Source organism: Pongo pygmaeus, chromosome 19 (assembly GCF_028885625.2).
Source record: "Pongo pygmaeus isolate AG05252 chromosome 19, NHGRI_mPonPyg2-v2.0_pri, whole genome shotgun sequence".
Taxonomy (NCBI): domain Eukaryota; kingdom Metazoa; phylum Chordata; class Mammalia; order Primates; family Hominidae; genus Pongo; species Pongo pygmaeus.
This window is the reverse complement of record NC_072392.2, coordinates 18,176,299-18,190,478: the sequence shown is the minus strand read 5'-3', so window position 1 is coordinate 18,190,478 and position 14,180 is coordinate 18,176,299. Positions and strand designations below refer to the sequence as shown.

At 45.2% G+C, this 14,180-nt stretch overlaps 1 protein-coding gene across 2 annotated transcripts in view; it reads left to right on the top strand.

Moving 5' to 3' along the window:
- The window catches only part of GID4 (GID complex subunit 4 homolog), a 29,003-nt gene that overhangs the window by 566 nt on the left and 14,257 nt on the right, over nt 1-14,180 (top strand). For both annotated transcript variants that reach the window (XM_063656619.1, XM_054459189.2), the window contains exon 2: nt 5,214-5,273. In XM_063656619.1, the coding sequence (XP_063512689.1) occupies nt 5,214-5,273 (60 nt within the window). The remainder of the gene's footprint in view (nt 1-5,213; nt 5,274-14,180) is intronic.

Here is a 14,180-nt window from a genome sequence, read left to right as displayed (position 1 = left end):
GCCGGGCCGGGGCCCGAGGGCCTCCTCGCGGCGTTCACGGGCCGTGCCCGCCTCGGCTCCTCGAGCCCGCAGCGGCGGAACAGGCCCTTGCCGCCGGGGCCTCCTGCACCCGGCGCTTCCCACCCGGGACCTGCCCAGCCTGTGTCTCACACTCTCCGAGCCCCAGCCCTGACCTGCCCCTTCGGACCCAGAGCCCGTCGTGACCGGCTCCTGGCGGACCTCGAACACTCCCAGACTTGAAGCCCGTGACCGGCCTGTCTGGGATCCGGAAGCCCCTCATGACTCGGGCAAGGCCTGGGTCCTTCCTCCCCATGACCTGTCGTCCCTAGATCAGGGACTGCCACCAGCCCTTTTCAGACCCTGAAGAACTCTCCATTGGTTTCACCAGACTCGGGACCCTCCCCATGTCTGGGCCCACGTCAGGTTCTCTCAGACCTGAGACATGCCCTCCTGCCCCTTCCTCAGTTCCAGGAATCCGCAGACCTTGGGGTCTTCCTCCTCCTGAGATCTCCTTAGGAGGGCTTCATCAGACCCCTAGACGGGGGAGCACCTAACCCACAACTGATTGGTCAGGCCCTGGCCTCACCTCAAGACCAGGCACTTACTCCCTGAGTGCTGCTCACAGTCTGTTGGGATGTTGCCTCCTGGGTCCCCTGTTCCACTCACTGCTTCTCTCTCTTGACGGTCCAGGCACCCAGCTCCTTCCAGCTTCTCCACCCCCAGGCCTCCTGCCCCTGCTCTGGGACCATTTGCGGTCTTTCCCCAGTCTTCCGGGCCTCTATCCAGACTTCCCCACCCCATACCTTCGTCTTGCTCGATCCTGGTTCCAGGGGACCCTCTTTCCTGTTCTTAACTTTTCTCTACACAGGCACAGGGCTTCCTCTTAGTCTCTGGTACCCATGTACTGGGAAATCTAACTCACCCAATTTTAGTTCATGTCCAATCGCCTCCCCTCGTTTGACCTGGATTCCTGAATACTTGCTGCCAGTCCCTGATCAGCTTCGGAAGTACAGCTTCACTTGTCTGGGCCTTTCCCACACCTCACTCCTCTCAGGCTTGACACTTTTTGCCAGCTGAAATGGAGTGGCAGTGGTGAATACTCTTTTTATCTCCCCTCCCCATGAAACTCTTCCTCCTCTATACCTACCCCTGCCTGCCTAAGGACCCCTTTCCCCTTCCCTTTGCCCTTTTTTCCTTAGTCTGACACCTCGTCTGCCAGGCTGTTCCCAGAAGCCCCTGCAAGCACCTGTCCCTCTGAAAGGCACTGTGTGCTGCCCCACTGCCCCCCCCCGCCCCATCCCCCCGGGGTGTGAGGGTGGAATGTACAGTATATCTGTTCCTCAAGCTCTCCTCTTGGTCATTTAAAACAAATCTTAGTTTCACTTCTGAAGAGTAGGTCTCCCATCCAAAAGACAATGAGGGTGCCTTTTCTTTGTGCTAACTGCAGAGCACTCATCACTCTTTTATTCTCATACTGCTTTGTGGGAATAAATCATTTTCTCTGCTTACTTGAAACAGCATCGTCATGTTAATCATATCTTTGGGCTGTAAAGTTCTATCATGAGCCACGATATTTATTATAATGGAAATACGATTGTGGCTGAAATATTTTTGTCTTCATAATTGTGTGCCTAATGTGGTGATCCTCTTCTCTTTTTCTTAAAATGTGAGAGTCGAGTATGAAGGTACAGGGGTTTTTCGGTTTGTTTTGCACCTAGTCATAGAATTCTGGAGGTGAGATCCCTGGGTGGGTCACGTTTGGGATGATCTTGGATTTGTCCCTGTTGTTCAGTTTGATGGTTTCTGATGTAGTAGGGGACAATTGGCAGGATAGCCAGGCGTCAAAGGGGAGTCTGCTTTGGCTACTGCAGCAACTGCTGCTCCCTTCTGTCATTAGGGTATCACTTCTGAGCTCCTTTCAGAAGGAGAATCATGAACCAAGGGAAGCGGTGGTTGAGTTGGGGCAGGGCTGATAGGTCTCAGGCAGCCCAGAGCAGAAACCTGGTGGATGGCTGGGAGCCACTTGAGTAAGATGTCTGATGGTGGGGGTGGTGGTCATGCCAATGAATGCTGCCCTACGTCTGGATTGGTGAGCTGCTTGGTCATCATCACGACTAGTCAGTGGCATGTGAGTTGCCCCATCATCTGGTTTTTCAGCCAGGACTAGTTTGTCAGACACAGCCTTCTTAGACTTAAAATACTTCTGCCTTTTATAACTCAGCTTCTTTTTGTTTCTTTTCTTTCTTTCTTTTTGTATCTTTATTTAGATACAATTCACTTATTTAAGGTGTACAATTCAATAGTTTTTAGTATATTCACAGTTGTTTAACCACCACCACAACCTAATTTTAGAATATTTTCATCACCCCAAAAGGAAACCTTGTAACCCTTAGCCATAACTCCCACTCCAATCCTAGGCAACTGCTCATCTGTTTTTGTTGTTGTTTGTCTATTCTGGACATTTCATATAATCATATAGTATTTGTCCCTTTGAGATTGGCTTCTTTCACTTAGTATAATGTCCTCAAGGTTCATCCATATGGTAATATGTATCAGCACTTATATTCCTTTTTATTGTTGCATTGTTCATTGTGACAATTGTCCATTGAATGGATATACAACATTTTGTTTATCCATTGATCAGTTGATGGACATTTGGGTTGTTTCCACTTCTGGCTACTATGAATAATACTGCTATGAACATTTATGTACAAGTTTTTATGTGGATGTATATTTCACTTCGGTAGATAACTACCTGGGAGTGCAATTGCTGGGTCACATGTTAACTCTTTTTTAACATTTAGAGAAACTGCCCCTGCATTGTTTTACATTTCCACCAGCAGTGGGTGAGGGTTCCAGTTTCTCCACATCCTCGCCAACACTCACTGTTCATCTTTTTTGTTGTAGCCATCCTAGTGTGTTTGAAGTGGTCTCTCACTGTAGTGTTGATTTGAATTTCTATAATGACTGTGATGTTGTGCATCTTTTCATGTGTTTTTGTTGTTGATGTTGTTGTTTTGGAGTACTTTCTTTTCTGTGATTCTAGTGTAAAGAGTTCCTCAAACCTTTGTGAGTTTCTGACTGGGTCTCCTCTCCACCCCCTACTTACTGTGACTCCTCTTTCCTCCTCTGCCATCTAAGAAGCCAGCAGTAGAAGGGAGCCCTGGTCGCTGTGAAAGGAATATTTAAAAGAACAGCCGTTGGACACAGCTGTGCTGTGAGACCTTCTTGCTAAACACGTGCCCTGTTATCTTTCTTGAGATGCTCGCCTGCCGTTTGGCAAAAGCTTTATGCGTTGTGGTGTATTTGAGTTCACCAACCATTATCAAGATCAATTTGCGCAGAGAGACACTTGGTTGAATGGAAGCCAAGCTGAAATTCTGATTCTTGAGCATGTGATAATCCATGCAAAATGTTAGCCATTTACATTTCAATTTTTAATCTTATTAGCAAGTATCCTTGCCACCTGATACACTTTTCAGCAGCTGTGAAACCCCAAACTATATTGAATTCAATGAGAATTACATACGTGAAATTTAAAGACTCAGGTTAGAATTATGTGTCCTTTAATAAAAGTTCTTTGCTGAACCATGTTAGTGTGGATTAGCTGTTTTAGATAATGTCCAATGCCAAGGTCAGCAGATGAGGATATTTAAAATGCTTTGGCAGTTTTCACAGGGAATACCTTTGTCACCAGCACCAAACTGTGAAGGCACTTTGGCTTCATTGAAGTTCGTTTGCTTTGGTGCTGACATCATCTGGTTGACTAAGTTCATTACAGTTTTTAAGCATGGCTTAGTATTTGATTTATGGTATAATTGGAAGTAATCAAGTTCACAAATCTGATAAATACCACAAAACTATTCTAATTTCTTGAAATAAGACCTCACTTAACATTAAAATCTCAGTGTACCACAGGTACCCTTGTACTTGGTTTGCTTTAATTCAAGGGTTTACCTTGTAAGTGAATCCAATTGTCATAAAATCTGAAACTCCCTATTCAGAATGAGTCTGTATAGATATAGGTGAAATCTCACATCAGGAGGAGTTTTGAGGTGACGTGGCTTCAGGCTGGTTAATTCAGAGGCCTACGATGGGCCCAGTTTTTTCCATCTTTCTGTACTACCATCCTCAGCATTTCCTGGCCTATTTCTCCCCTGTGGTCTAGATGTCTGCCCCAGGACTGGACACTCCATGCAGATACTGTCACCACCAGGGGACAAAAAAGCCATTTCTTCCTCATGCACCTCTTCAAAAGCCAGGGATTTTTCACAGATGCACCCAGGAGACTTACACATCTGATGGGCCAGAAATGGGTCACTCACCCCTAAATACATGACTTGCAAGGGGATAGGGACACCTGTGTGCCTTAGATCCCTCAGGTTGACCAAGTCTTATGTGGTAGGTAGGTACCAGAGCAAAAACTGGGCCCTGCCAGCGTGAAAAAGGAGGAAATTGGTTGTTGAGTAGGCATCCGGCAGTGTCTCAGCAACCAGTAATTGGTGACTGCTAAACCTCAAAGTCTACTATGCCTGCTATTTCTATTTATTTTAGGCTCCTGACTCTTTTCATTAAGAAACACAGCATCCACAGAGTGGACATTCACAATATAGTCCGATTTTTGGTTGGCATTTTGGTTCATAACTGAAGTTTATACCACATAAGTCTTTATAAGATGCCATTTCTGAACAGTCTGCCCATTTCATAAAGAGATAATGCAGGATGATGTTTAGTGTAAAAACTAGAAGAGGAGCAGACCTCCTAGGCCAGTGATTAAGCAACACAGAAATAGAAAAAGGCTTGAAAGACATTAGAAAGAAAGTCAAGCCTGAGGTTAGGGATGACACCATGTGTACAGGCAGAGACAGAGGCCCTGTGCCCAGCAATGCTCAAGATCTCTAGATGACCAGGAGACATGTGTTGAAGATAGTACAGAAAATGAATTTGAGTGGGCACCCCATTTCAGAAAGGCACTTCAGTCTCATGATATTCAGCTGAAGAAAGTTGAGAGGGTCTTGGGATCAGTTTGCTTTGGCAGAACAGGCATGTGTGTGGGGAGAACTTATCAGGATTCCAGAGACTGGGTGAGCCTTGGGCTGCGCTGGGTGTTTACTGACCACCAGTCTGGCCTCACAGGATTTGCAGAGTACCCTCCTGCATGTCCCCTAGTAAGTTTATCTATTTGTGACAGGCTGCGTATCCTTTCTTTTCAGCACGTGGACACGGGGAACTCTTACCTTTGTGGGTACTTGAAGATTAAAGGCCTTACTGAGGTAAGCACTTGCTCACACGAACCAGCACTAGAAAGTCTGTGGTGTGCTCCACAGGCTCATTGGGGTTAAGGGCAGGCGGTCTCAACTCCTTGAGGCCTAATTAAAGCAGACTACTCCTGAGCATTGCTACTGTATAGGGAACATAAAACAGGCAGTTTCAGTGTGTCCTATTGAGAAGTGTACAGATTCACAAATCTTTTAAAGAAAAGTTTATAAGTATGTCATAATTGTCACAACCAACACTATTGATTTTATTTTTGACCCTTTTTGGGGGAAAAAATAATAAGAATATAGCTACCACCCTCATCATAAGTTTAACAGTTTCTGAGATAAGCATCAGTCCTATAAAAAATGAGCTTTTAAGTTCTTTAAACCTCTTAGTTCATTGGAACAATGAAAAGTTACTGACTGGTCACGGTGGCTCATGCCTGTAATCGCAACACTTTGGGAGCCTGAGGCGTGCAGATCACTTGAGGTAGGGAGACCAGCCTGGCCAGCATGGTGAAACCCCATCTCTACTAAACATACAAAAAAAAAAAATTAGCCAGGCATAGTGGCACGGACCTGTAGTTCCAGCTACTTGGGAGTCTGAGGCACAGAGAATCGCTTGAACCAGAGAGGCAGAGGTTGCAGTGAGCCAAGATCACATCACTGCACTCCAACCTGGGCAACAGAGCAAGACCCTGTCTCAAAAAAAAAAAAAAAAAAAAGAAAAGGGAAGTGACCATCTAGTTTCCAGCAGAAGTACCTGCTGTGCAGAGTATTTTATTTTCTTTGAACCAACTTTTTAAACCTCAGAATTCCTGGGACTTTAGAAAGCAAGGAGGAGCATCCTTTCTTTTCCATTAGCAAGGAAACAGGAAGTGGAAGGGAGGTAGCTGGACTGGCCCTCCGAATGCTGGGAATGCCCAGTCTGGACCTAGCTGCAGGGGGCCTCTGGCCTTTGTCAGCTCTCATGGTCTGATGACCCAGCAGTATTTGGACAGAGTGCTGTGCTGGATGGGGCAGTGGAAAGGAGCTGGGGTGGCATTCTTCTGCCCCTTCCTGCGTCTGTGACCTTTAACTTCTTTCAGTGTCCTCATCTGTGAAATTGAGAATTAAAAATTCCTGCTCCAGGCTGGGTGCTGTGGCTCACACCTGTAATCCCAACATTTTGGGAGGTCAAAGCAGGAGGATCACTTGGGGCCAGGAATTGAAGACCAGCCTGGACAGCATAGCAAGACCTTGTCGCTACAAATAATTTTTAATAAATTAGCCAGGCATGGTGGTGTGTGCCTGCAGTCCTAGCTACTCAGAAGACTGAGGCTGGAGGATCGCTTGAGGCTAGGATTTGAAGGCAGCAGTGTGCTGTGATCATGCCTGTGAATAGCCACTGCACTCCAGCCTGGGCAACCTAGGAAGATCCTCTCTCTTTAAAAAAAAAAAAAAAAAAATCGGGTTCGGGCATGGTGGCTCACACTTGTAATCCCAGCACTTTGGGAGGCCGAGGTGGATGGATCACTTGAGGTCAGGAGTTCAAGACCAGCCTGGTCAACATGGTGAAACCCCGTCTTTACTAAAAATACAAAAATTAGCTGGGCATGTTGGCAGGTGCCTGTAATCCCAGCTACTCAGGAGGCTGAGGCAGGAGGATCGCTTGAACCCGGGAGGCGGAGGTTGCAGTGAGCCAAGATTGCACCATTGCACTCCAGCCTGGGCAACAAGAGCGAAACTTTGTCTCAAAAAAAAAAAAAATCCCTGCTCTGTCTAAGACAATCAATGGACTTGTTCTGGGGGTAAGGAAACAATGTTAGAGAAAATGACAGACTCGAATATGATACTAATATGCGATTCTCTTGTAAAGTCCTGACGAGCCTCAGTCTTAAGACAAGTTTCTGGCTCCTGGTTCCTATCTGCTTTTCTATTAGAAGCTTAACTGATTAAGGATCTCCTATGAAGTTTGTTGTTGAGACTAAAGGTATTTCTTCTTTAACTCGAGAATTGTATCAAATCAAGTAGGAGTAGAAGTGATAGCAAAATACAGGATTCCAGCCTTTGGGTTTGTGGTAGGAGAAAAGATACTAAAACAGAATATGCTCAACTCTCAGGTAGCCAAATACATTAGTTAACTGGGTGCAGAACATAAACACTGAATTTCGTAAGGAAACCGGCAAGTGTGTAAGGCATTGGAATGTTAACGCTGACTCCAAAACCAGTCATTTGGGTGATAAGAAGCTGCACAGAAATGGTAAGTAGCATTCGAAATCTTGAAGAAGTATACAGAAATGCTAATGGCATTGAGCTCTCCATCGGGAGCAAGTAGCCCTTCCTTTAGGAAGCCCCCGTGAGTCGAGAGCAGCAGTCAGGCTCCTTTGAGGAGGGGGCACTGACAATGGCCCTTCATTGGGGGCTAACCCAAGGGGAGCCCTAGGCTCTTAACAAAACCTCTGCAGATGGCGTGGCCTCGATGAGCACATACCCTCCCCAGAGTTGCCTGTTCCTGGTCGAGCAATAAATAGACCACGTTATGCTGCTGCAGGGGTGTTGAGTTAAAGCAAGTCCTGCTCAGGCCTTAGATGTAGAAGAATTCTTTTTAAATAATGTTTTTTAGTAGCTTTATTGAGATATATTCACATACCATACATTTCACCCATTTAAAGTATACAGTTCATTGGTTTTTAGTGTATTCACAAAGTTGTGCAACTATGTGATAACTTTTTTTTTTTTTTTGAGATGGAGTCTCGCTCAGTCACCCAGGCTGGAGTGCAGTGGCGCTATCTCGGCTCACTGCAAGCTCCGCCTCCTCGGTTCACGCCATTCTCTTGCCTCAGCCTCCCGAGTAGCTGGGAGTACAGGTGCCCGCCACCACGCCCGGCTAATTTTTTTGTATTTTTAGTAGAGACGGGGTTTCACCGTGTTAGCCAGGATGGTCTCGATCTCCTGACCTCATGATCCGCCCGTCTCGGCCTCCCATTGTGCTGGGATTACATGTGTGAGCCACCGCGCCTGGCCAATAACTTTTTTTTTTTTGAGAGAGTCTTGGTCACCCAGGCTGGAGTGCAGTGGTGTGATCTCACCTTACCACAACCTCTGCCTCCCAAGTTCAAGCGATTCTCCTGTCTCAGCCTCCCGAGTAGCTGGGATTATAGGCGTGCGCCACCCTGCCTAACTAACTTTTTTATTTTTAGTAGAAACAGGGTTTCGCCATGGTGGCCAGACTGGTCTCGAACTCCTGACCTCAAGTGTCCACCCTCCTTGGCCTCCCAAAGTGTTGGGATTACGGGCGTGAGCCACCGCACCCAGCCTGATAACTTTTAAAATTATAAGTCTAGTATATGGTTGCTGTAGATAATAGTAAAATGCAGAAAACTACAATGAATCTTTGAATAAATTTTGTACCTGTATTTAGCTTTTTTTTTCTTTTCCATTTATATTTGTTAAAATATCAATTTTTTATTTTTATTTTTATTTTTTTATTTTTTTTTTGAGGCAGAGTCTTGCTCTGTCACCCAGGCTGGAGTGCAGTTGTGTAATCTCAGCTCACTGCAACTTCCACCTCCCAGGTTCAAGCAATTCCCATGCCTCAGCCTCCCGAGTAGCTGGAATTACAGGCGTGTGCCACCACACATGGCTAATTTTTGTATTTTTAGTAGAAATGGGGTTTTACCATGTTGGCCAGGCTGGTCTTGAACTCCTGACCTCAGATGAACCACCCACTTTGGCCTCCCAAAGTGCAGGGACTACAGGCATGAGCCACCGTGCCTGGCAAAAATATCAAATTTTTAATTTATTTTAATTAAACTATAATTTGGGTTTTAGTCATAGTAGTTGCCTTCCTCACATATACAATATGGAAAAGTATCTACTAAAATGGAGACAGGCCAGGCACGGTGGCTCATGCCTGCAATCCCAGCACTTTGGGAGGCTGAGGCAGCTGGATCGCCTGAGGTCAGGAGTTCGAGACCAGCTTGGACAACATGGTGAAACTCCATCTCTACTAAAAATTCAAAAATTAGCTGGACGTGGTGGCGGGCACCTGTAATCCCAGCTACTCAGGAGGCTGAGGCAGGAGAATCGCTTGAACCCGGGAGGCAGAGTTTGTGGTGAGTTCAGATCATGCCACTGGACTCCAACCTGGGCAACAGAGTGAGACTTCGTGTCAAAAAAAAAAAAAGGAGATAAGTGTCAAAAAAAAAAAAAGAGATAAATGGCCTCTTAGCTACCTCACATTCACAAACAAGCACAGCTGTGTTTGTTTTGTTTTAATTTTTATTTTAGGCTTGGGTGTACATGTGCAGGTTTGATATATAGATAAACTTATGTCACAGTTTACCTATATAACTGTTGTGGAGATTATTTTGTCACCCAGGTACTAAGCCTAGTACTGAATAGTTATTTTTTCTGCTCCTCTCCCTTCTCCCACCCTCTACCCTCAAGTAGGCCCCATTGTCTGTTCTTCCCTTCTTTTTTCTTTTGAGATGAAGTCTCACTCTGTTGCCCACGCTTGAGCGCAGTGGTGCAATATCTGCTCACTACAACCTCTGCCTCCCAGGTTCAAGCAGTTCTCCTGCTCAGCTTCCCAGGTAGCATGTACCACCACACCAGGCTAAATTTTTTTTGTACTTTTGGTAGAGATGGGGTTTCACCATGTTGGCTAGGCTGGTCTCGAACTCTTGACCTCAGGTGATTTGCCTGCCTCGGCCTCCCAAAGTGCTGAGAGTACAGGCGTGAGCCTGTTGTTTCCTTCTTTGAGCCCATGAGTTCTCATCATATAGCTCCTACTTATAAGGGCGGTATTTGGTTTTCTGTTCCTGCATTAGTTTGCTTAGGATAACGGCCTCTAGCTCTACCCATGTTCACGCAAAAGACATGATCTCATTTCTTTTTATGGCTGCATAGTATTCCTTGGTGTATATATACCACGTTTTCTTTATCCAATCTGTCATTGATGGGCATTTAGGTTGACCCACTTTTTACTATTGTGAATAGTGTGCTACAGTGAACATTTGCATGCATGTATCTTTATAGTAGAATGATTTATATTCCTCTGGGTATATACCCAATAATGGGATTGCTGGGTCGAATGATAGTTCTGTTTTTAGCTCTTTGAGGAATTACCACATTGCAAAACAGAGCTTTAAAGTTTGTTTTCATGCCTTCTGGAAGTGAAATTCTAGAAATGTAAAGAATAAATATGAAATAACATTCCTTTTGCACTTTTGAGCCATCCATCAGTCAAGAGAGGCGACCTTTCCGGGGAACCCAGCAGCTTTCAGGGGGTACCTGGGAGCCCAGCCTTTGGGGGCCATGGGCAGGCCCCCCACTTACTCATTACTTGGGTTTGGAAGGGTTGGAAGCTCCAGCTGAAGTTGTGCTAGACTTGTGCTTAACTAGGGAGACAGGTCACACCTACCAAAACTCACAAAAACAAAAGTGCCAGTTTTTGTCACAGAATGAGATTCCTGTATGTTCCAGAAGTTCCTGTTGACTTCTTGGCCAATTGAATGTTAATTCCCCAGAAGACAGGTCTACATGGAAAGTCATGGTACCCATCACCAGACAGTTCTGGGTGAGCCTGGAATCAGTGGGAGGATTAGTTGGGGGACTTCAATGTCTGACAACAGCCAGACCCACCAAGGCATGCCCACTCCTGCTTTTGCTGCCTCTCTTACTCATTTCTCAATATCCTTTCTTCTGACATGGTTTTTCGTTCGCTCTATAAATTACCCATCATTGGGCTGTAATAAAGTGCTTGAATTTCCTGTTCCTGCTCTGAGAATATTTTATCTTTTCGGTGACTTCTGTACACACTGAATCTCATTTATTAGGTATTTATTTTATTTAATTCTCAAAGTTTGAGGGTACCCTGTAGTCACCCCGATATACTGCCTAAAGTATGTTTACAAAGAAGTCGATGCAGAATTATTCATTAGGAAAACTAGTGATTTAAACCATAAGTATTTTAATCATATTAGGACCTCCTCCCCACCCCTCCCTTTTTTAAAAATAGAGACCGGGTCTTACTATGTTGCCCAAGCTGGTCTTGATCTCCTAGGCTCAAGTGATCCTCCTGCGTTGGCCCCCTAGAGTGCTGGCATTACAGGTGTGAGGCACCAGGCTTGGCCTTGTATTAAAACCTCTTTATCATTTCATCCTATCCCTTTCAAGGAAGTTCAGAAAAAAGATTAAAGCTTGAAACTCAGAAAAATAATATAAATAGTATCTAGTTGGCTCATGCCTGTAATCCCAGCACTTTGGGAGGCCGAGGCGGGTGGATCACGAGGTCAGGAGTTCAAGACCATCCTGGCCAAGATGGCAAAACCCCGTCTCTACTAAAAAATACAAAAATTAGCTGGGCGTGGTGGTGGGTACCTGTAATCCCAGCTACTCGGGAGGCTGAGACAGAGAATTGCTTGAACCCGGGAGGCGGAGGTTGCAGTGAACCAACGTCGTACCACTGCACTCCAGCCTAGGCGACAGAGTGAGACTCCATCTCAAAAAAAAAAAAATAGCTTCTAGTTTAAAATCTCAAATGCAAGTGGTGATTTATTGAGAACTTTTTTCCTTAGTAGTCTTTCCTAGAACAGATTATAATTAAAAGTTAGTTTATACCGGCTGGGTGCAGTGGCTCAACGCCTGTAATCCCAGCACTTTGGGAGGCCGAGGCGGGTGGATCATGAGGTCAGGAGATCAAGACCATCCGGGCTAACACCGTGAAACCCCGTCTCTACTAAAAATACAAAAAATTAGACAGGCGTGGTGGCATGCACCTATAATCCCAGCTACTCGGGAGGCTGAGGCAGGATAATCACCTGAACCCGGGAGGCAGAGGTTGCAGTGAGCCAAGATCGCACCACTGCATTCCAGCCTGGGCAACAGAGCGAGACTCTGTCCCCCCCAAAAAAAAAAATTAGCTTATACCTTAAAAATTAGGTTTACATTTAGGAAAATTTCTCCTCTCTCATTTTTTCAGTCTATGTATTTAAATATGTGAAGAATCCAGCAACAGTGTTAGGATGGGGGGTTGTGGGTTTGGGGCAGTGTTAGATTTATCATATTTTAAGTTCACTGTTAAGGAAACAGATCCCCTCCACGGTGTCATCCTAAAGCAGGCCTCCTAGTCACCTGCAGCGGTGGTGATGTCGTTTCCTGGGAGCCACTGTGCCAGTGGCTTTTACTGTGGCAGCCTCTCTCAGGAAGGTCCTGCACTACATGCAGGCCAGGTTGGTAGATGTGGCAAAGCCATCAGAATGAGGTGTTTGATGCAGAATACGAGGGGCTTACATCTGATCTGAAGGAAAAACGTGGGCCCTCTGCAGTCCTCAACGTTAGGACTGTAATCTGTGGTTTGCCAGGCCAGTGACTCTCTCATAACCATGCTCCTGGCAGACACCAGGGGCTTGGCAAGGTAGCCTGAGAGGTGGGTGGTTGGTTGGTTTCTACAAATGCAGAGAAATTGTAGATTTTTTATGGTGTTAACTTTTTGTCTTATTAATCTTTTTAAAAATCATTGGTGCCTACTTATTAACGCATGAACAAAGAGCAATTAACAAAGCACCCAAGCCAGCACATGGCTTCTTGCTTACATTTTCAATGGCGTGGTTTTTACATTCAGATATGATTTACATGTTTTTCCTCGTATAAATTGTTCTTAGTTCATATGTTTTTCCTCATATAAGTTGTTCTTAGTTCATGTGACAGAATTAAATGTATCCCTGTATATCAAGGTATTCTAAGACTACCTTCAGGGACCATTTGTATAGTTCATTACTAGAAGTTTCTCTGAACATGTAGAACACTGAAAAAAAGTATTTACTTTTTTTTTTTTTTTGAGACAGAGTTTCACTCTTATTGCCGAGGCTGGAGTGCAATGGCGTGATCTCGGCTCACTGTAAACTCCGCCTCCAGGTTCAAGCAATCTCCTGCCTCAGCCTCCCGAGTAGCTGGGATTACAGGCATGCGCCACCACGCCCAGCTAATTTTGTATTTTTAGTAGAGATGCGGTTTCTCCATGTTGGTCAGGTTGGTCTTGAACTCCTGATCTCAGGTGATCCTCCCACCTCAGCCTCCCAAAGTGCTGGGATTACAGGCATGAGCCACCATGCCCAGCCAAAATAAAAGGTATTCTAGGCTGGGTGCAGTGGCTCACACCTGTAATCCTTGCACTTTGGGAGGCCAAGGTGGATGGATCACCTGAGGTCAGGAGTTCAAGACCAGCCTGGCCAACATGGCAAAACCCCGTCTCTACTAAAAATACAAACATTAGCTGGGCGTGGTGGCGGCCACCTGTAATCCCAACTACTCGGGAGGCTGAGGTAGGAGAATCACTTAAACCCAGGGTGTGGGAGGAGGTTGCAGTGAGCTGAAATTGTGCCACTGCACTCCAGCCTGGGCGACAGAGCAAGACTCTGTCTCAGGAAAAATAAAAAAGTATTTTACCCCAAAATCCACCCTGGAACCTTGGAGAATTGGTGTAAAAGGGACAAATGACTGAGCCAGTTGGAGAACCAGTGGCTTGAGGGAGCCTTAGCGGTAAACACAGTGATTTTGGAGCCTCTTTGGGTAAAATCTAAGATATTTTACTTGGAAAATAAAATCTACTAAGTTATGATCTGCTTTGTATGCTAGAATATTCAAAATTTATTTGTGGAAACATCCAAATTATTTTCTAAGAGACTAGCATGTAACAATTGAAGTCAAAGAAGGGCTGTCTGCTGCTGGCAAAATGCAGGAAACCTTTCATTCTCTGGGTGATTTAGATTCAGATCCATTGCCACAGCCTGTTGGCAAACTGGCTGGATCTAACTCTGGTTTGGATTGTCAGGTAGCAATGTCTAGGTACTGGAAACAAGTTAGAGTGAAGTTGATTCTTCTTTTGTAAAAAGGTTAAAAACTCTCAGTCAACATCTTATTTTGGTATTTGGGTTT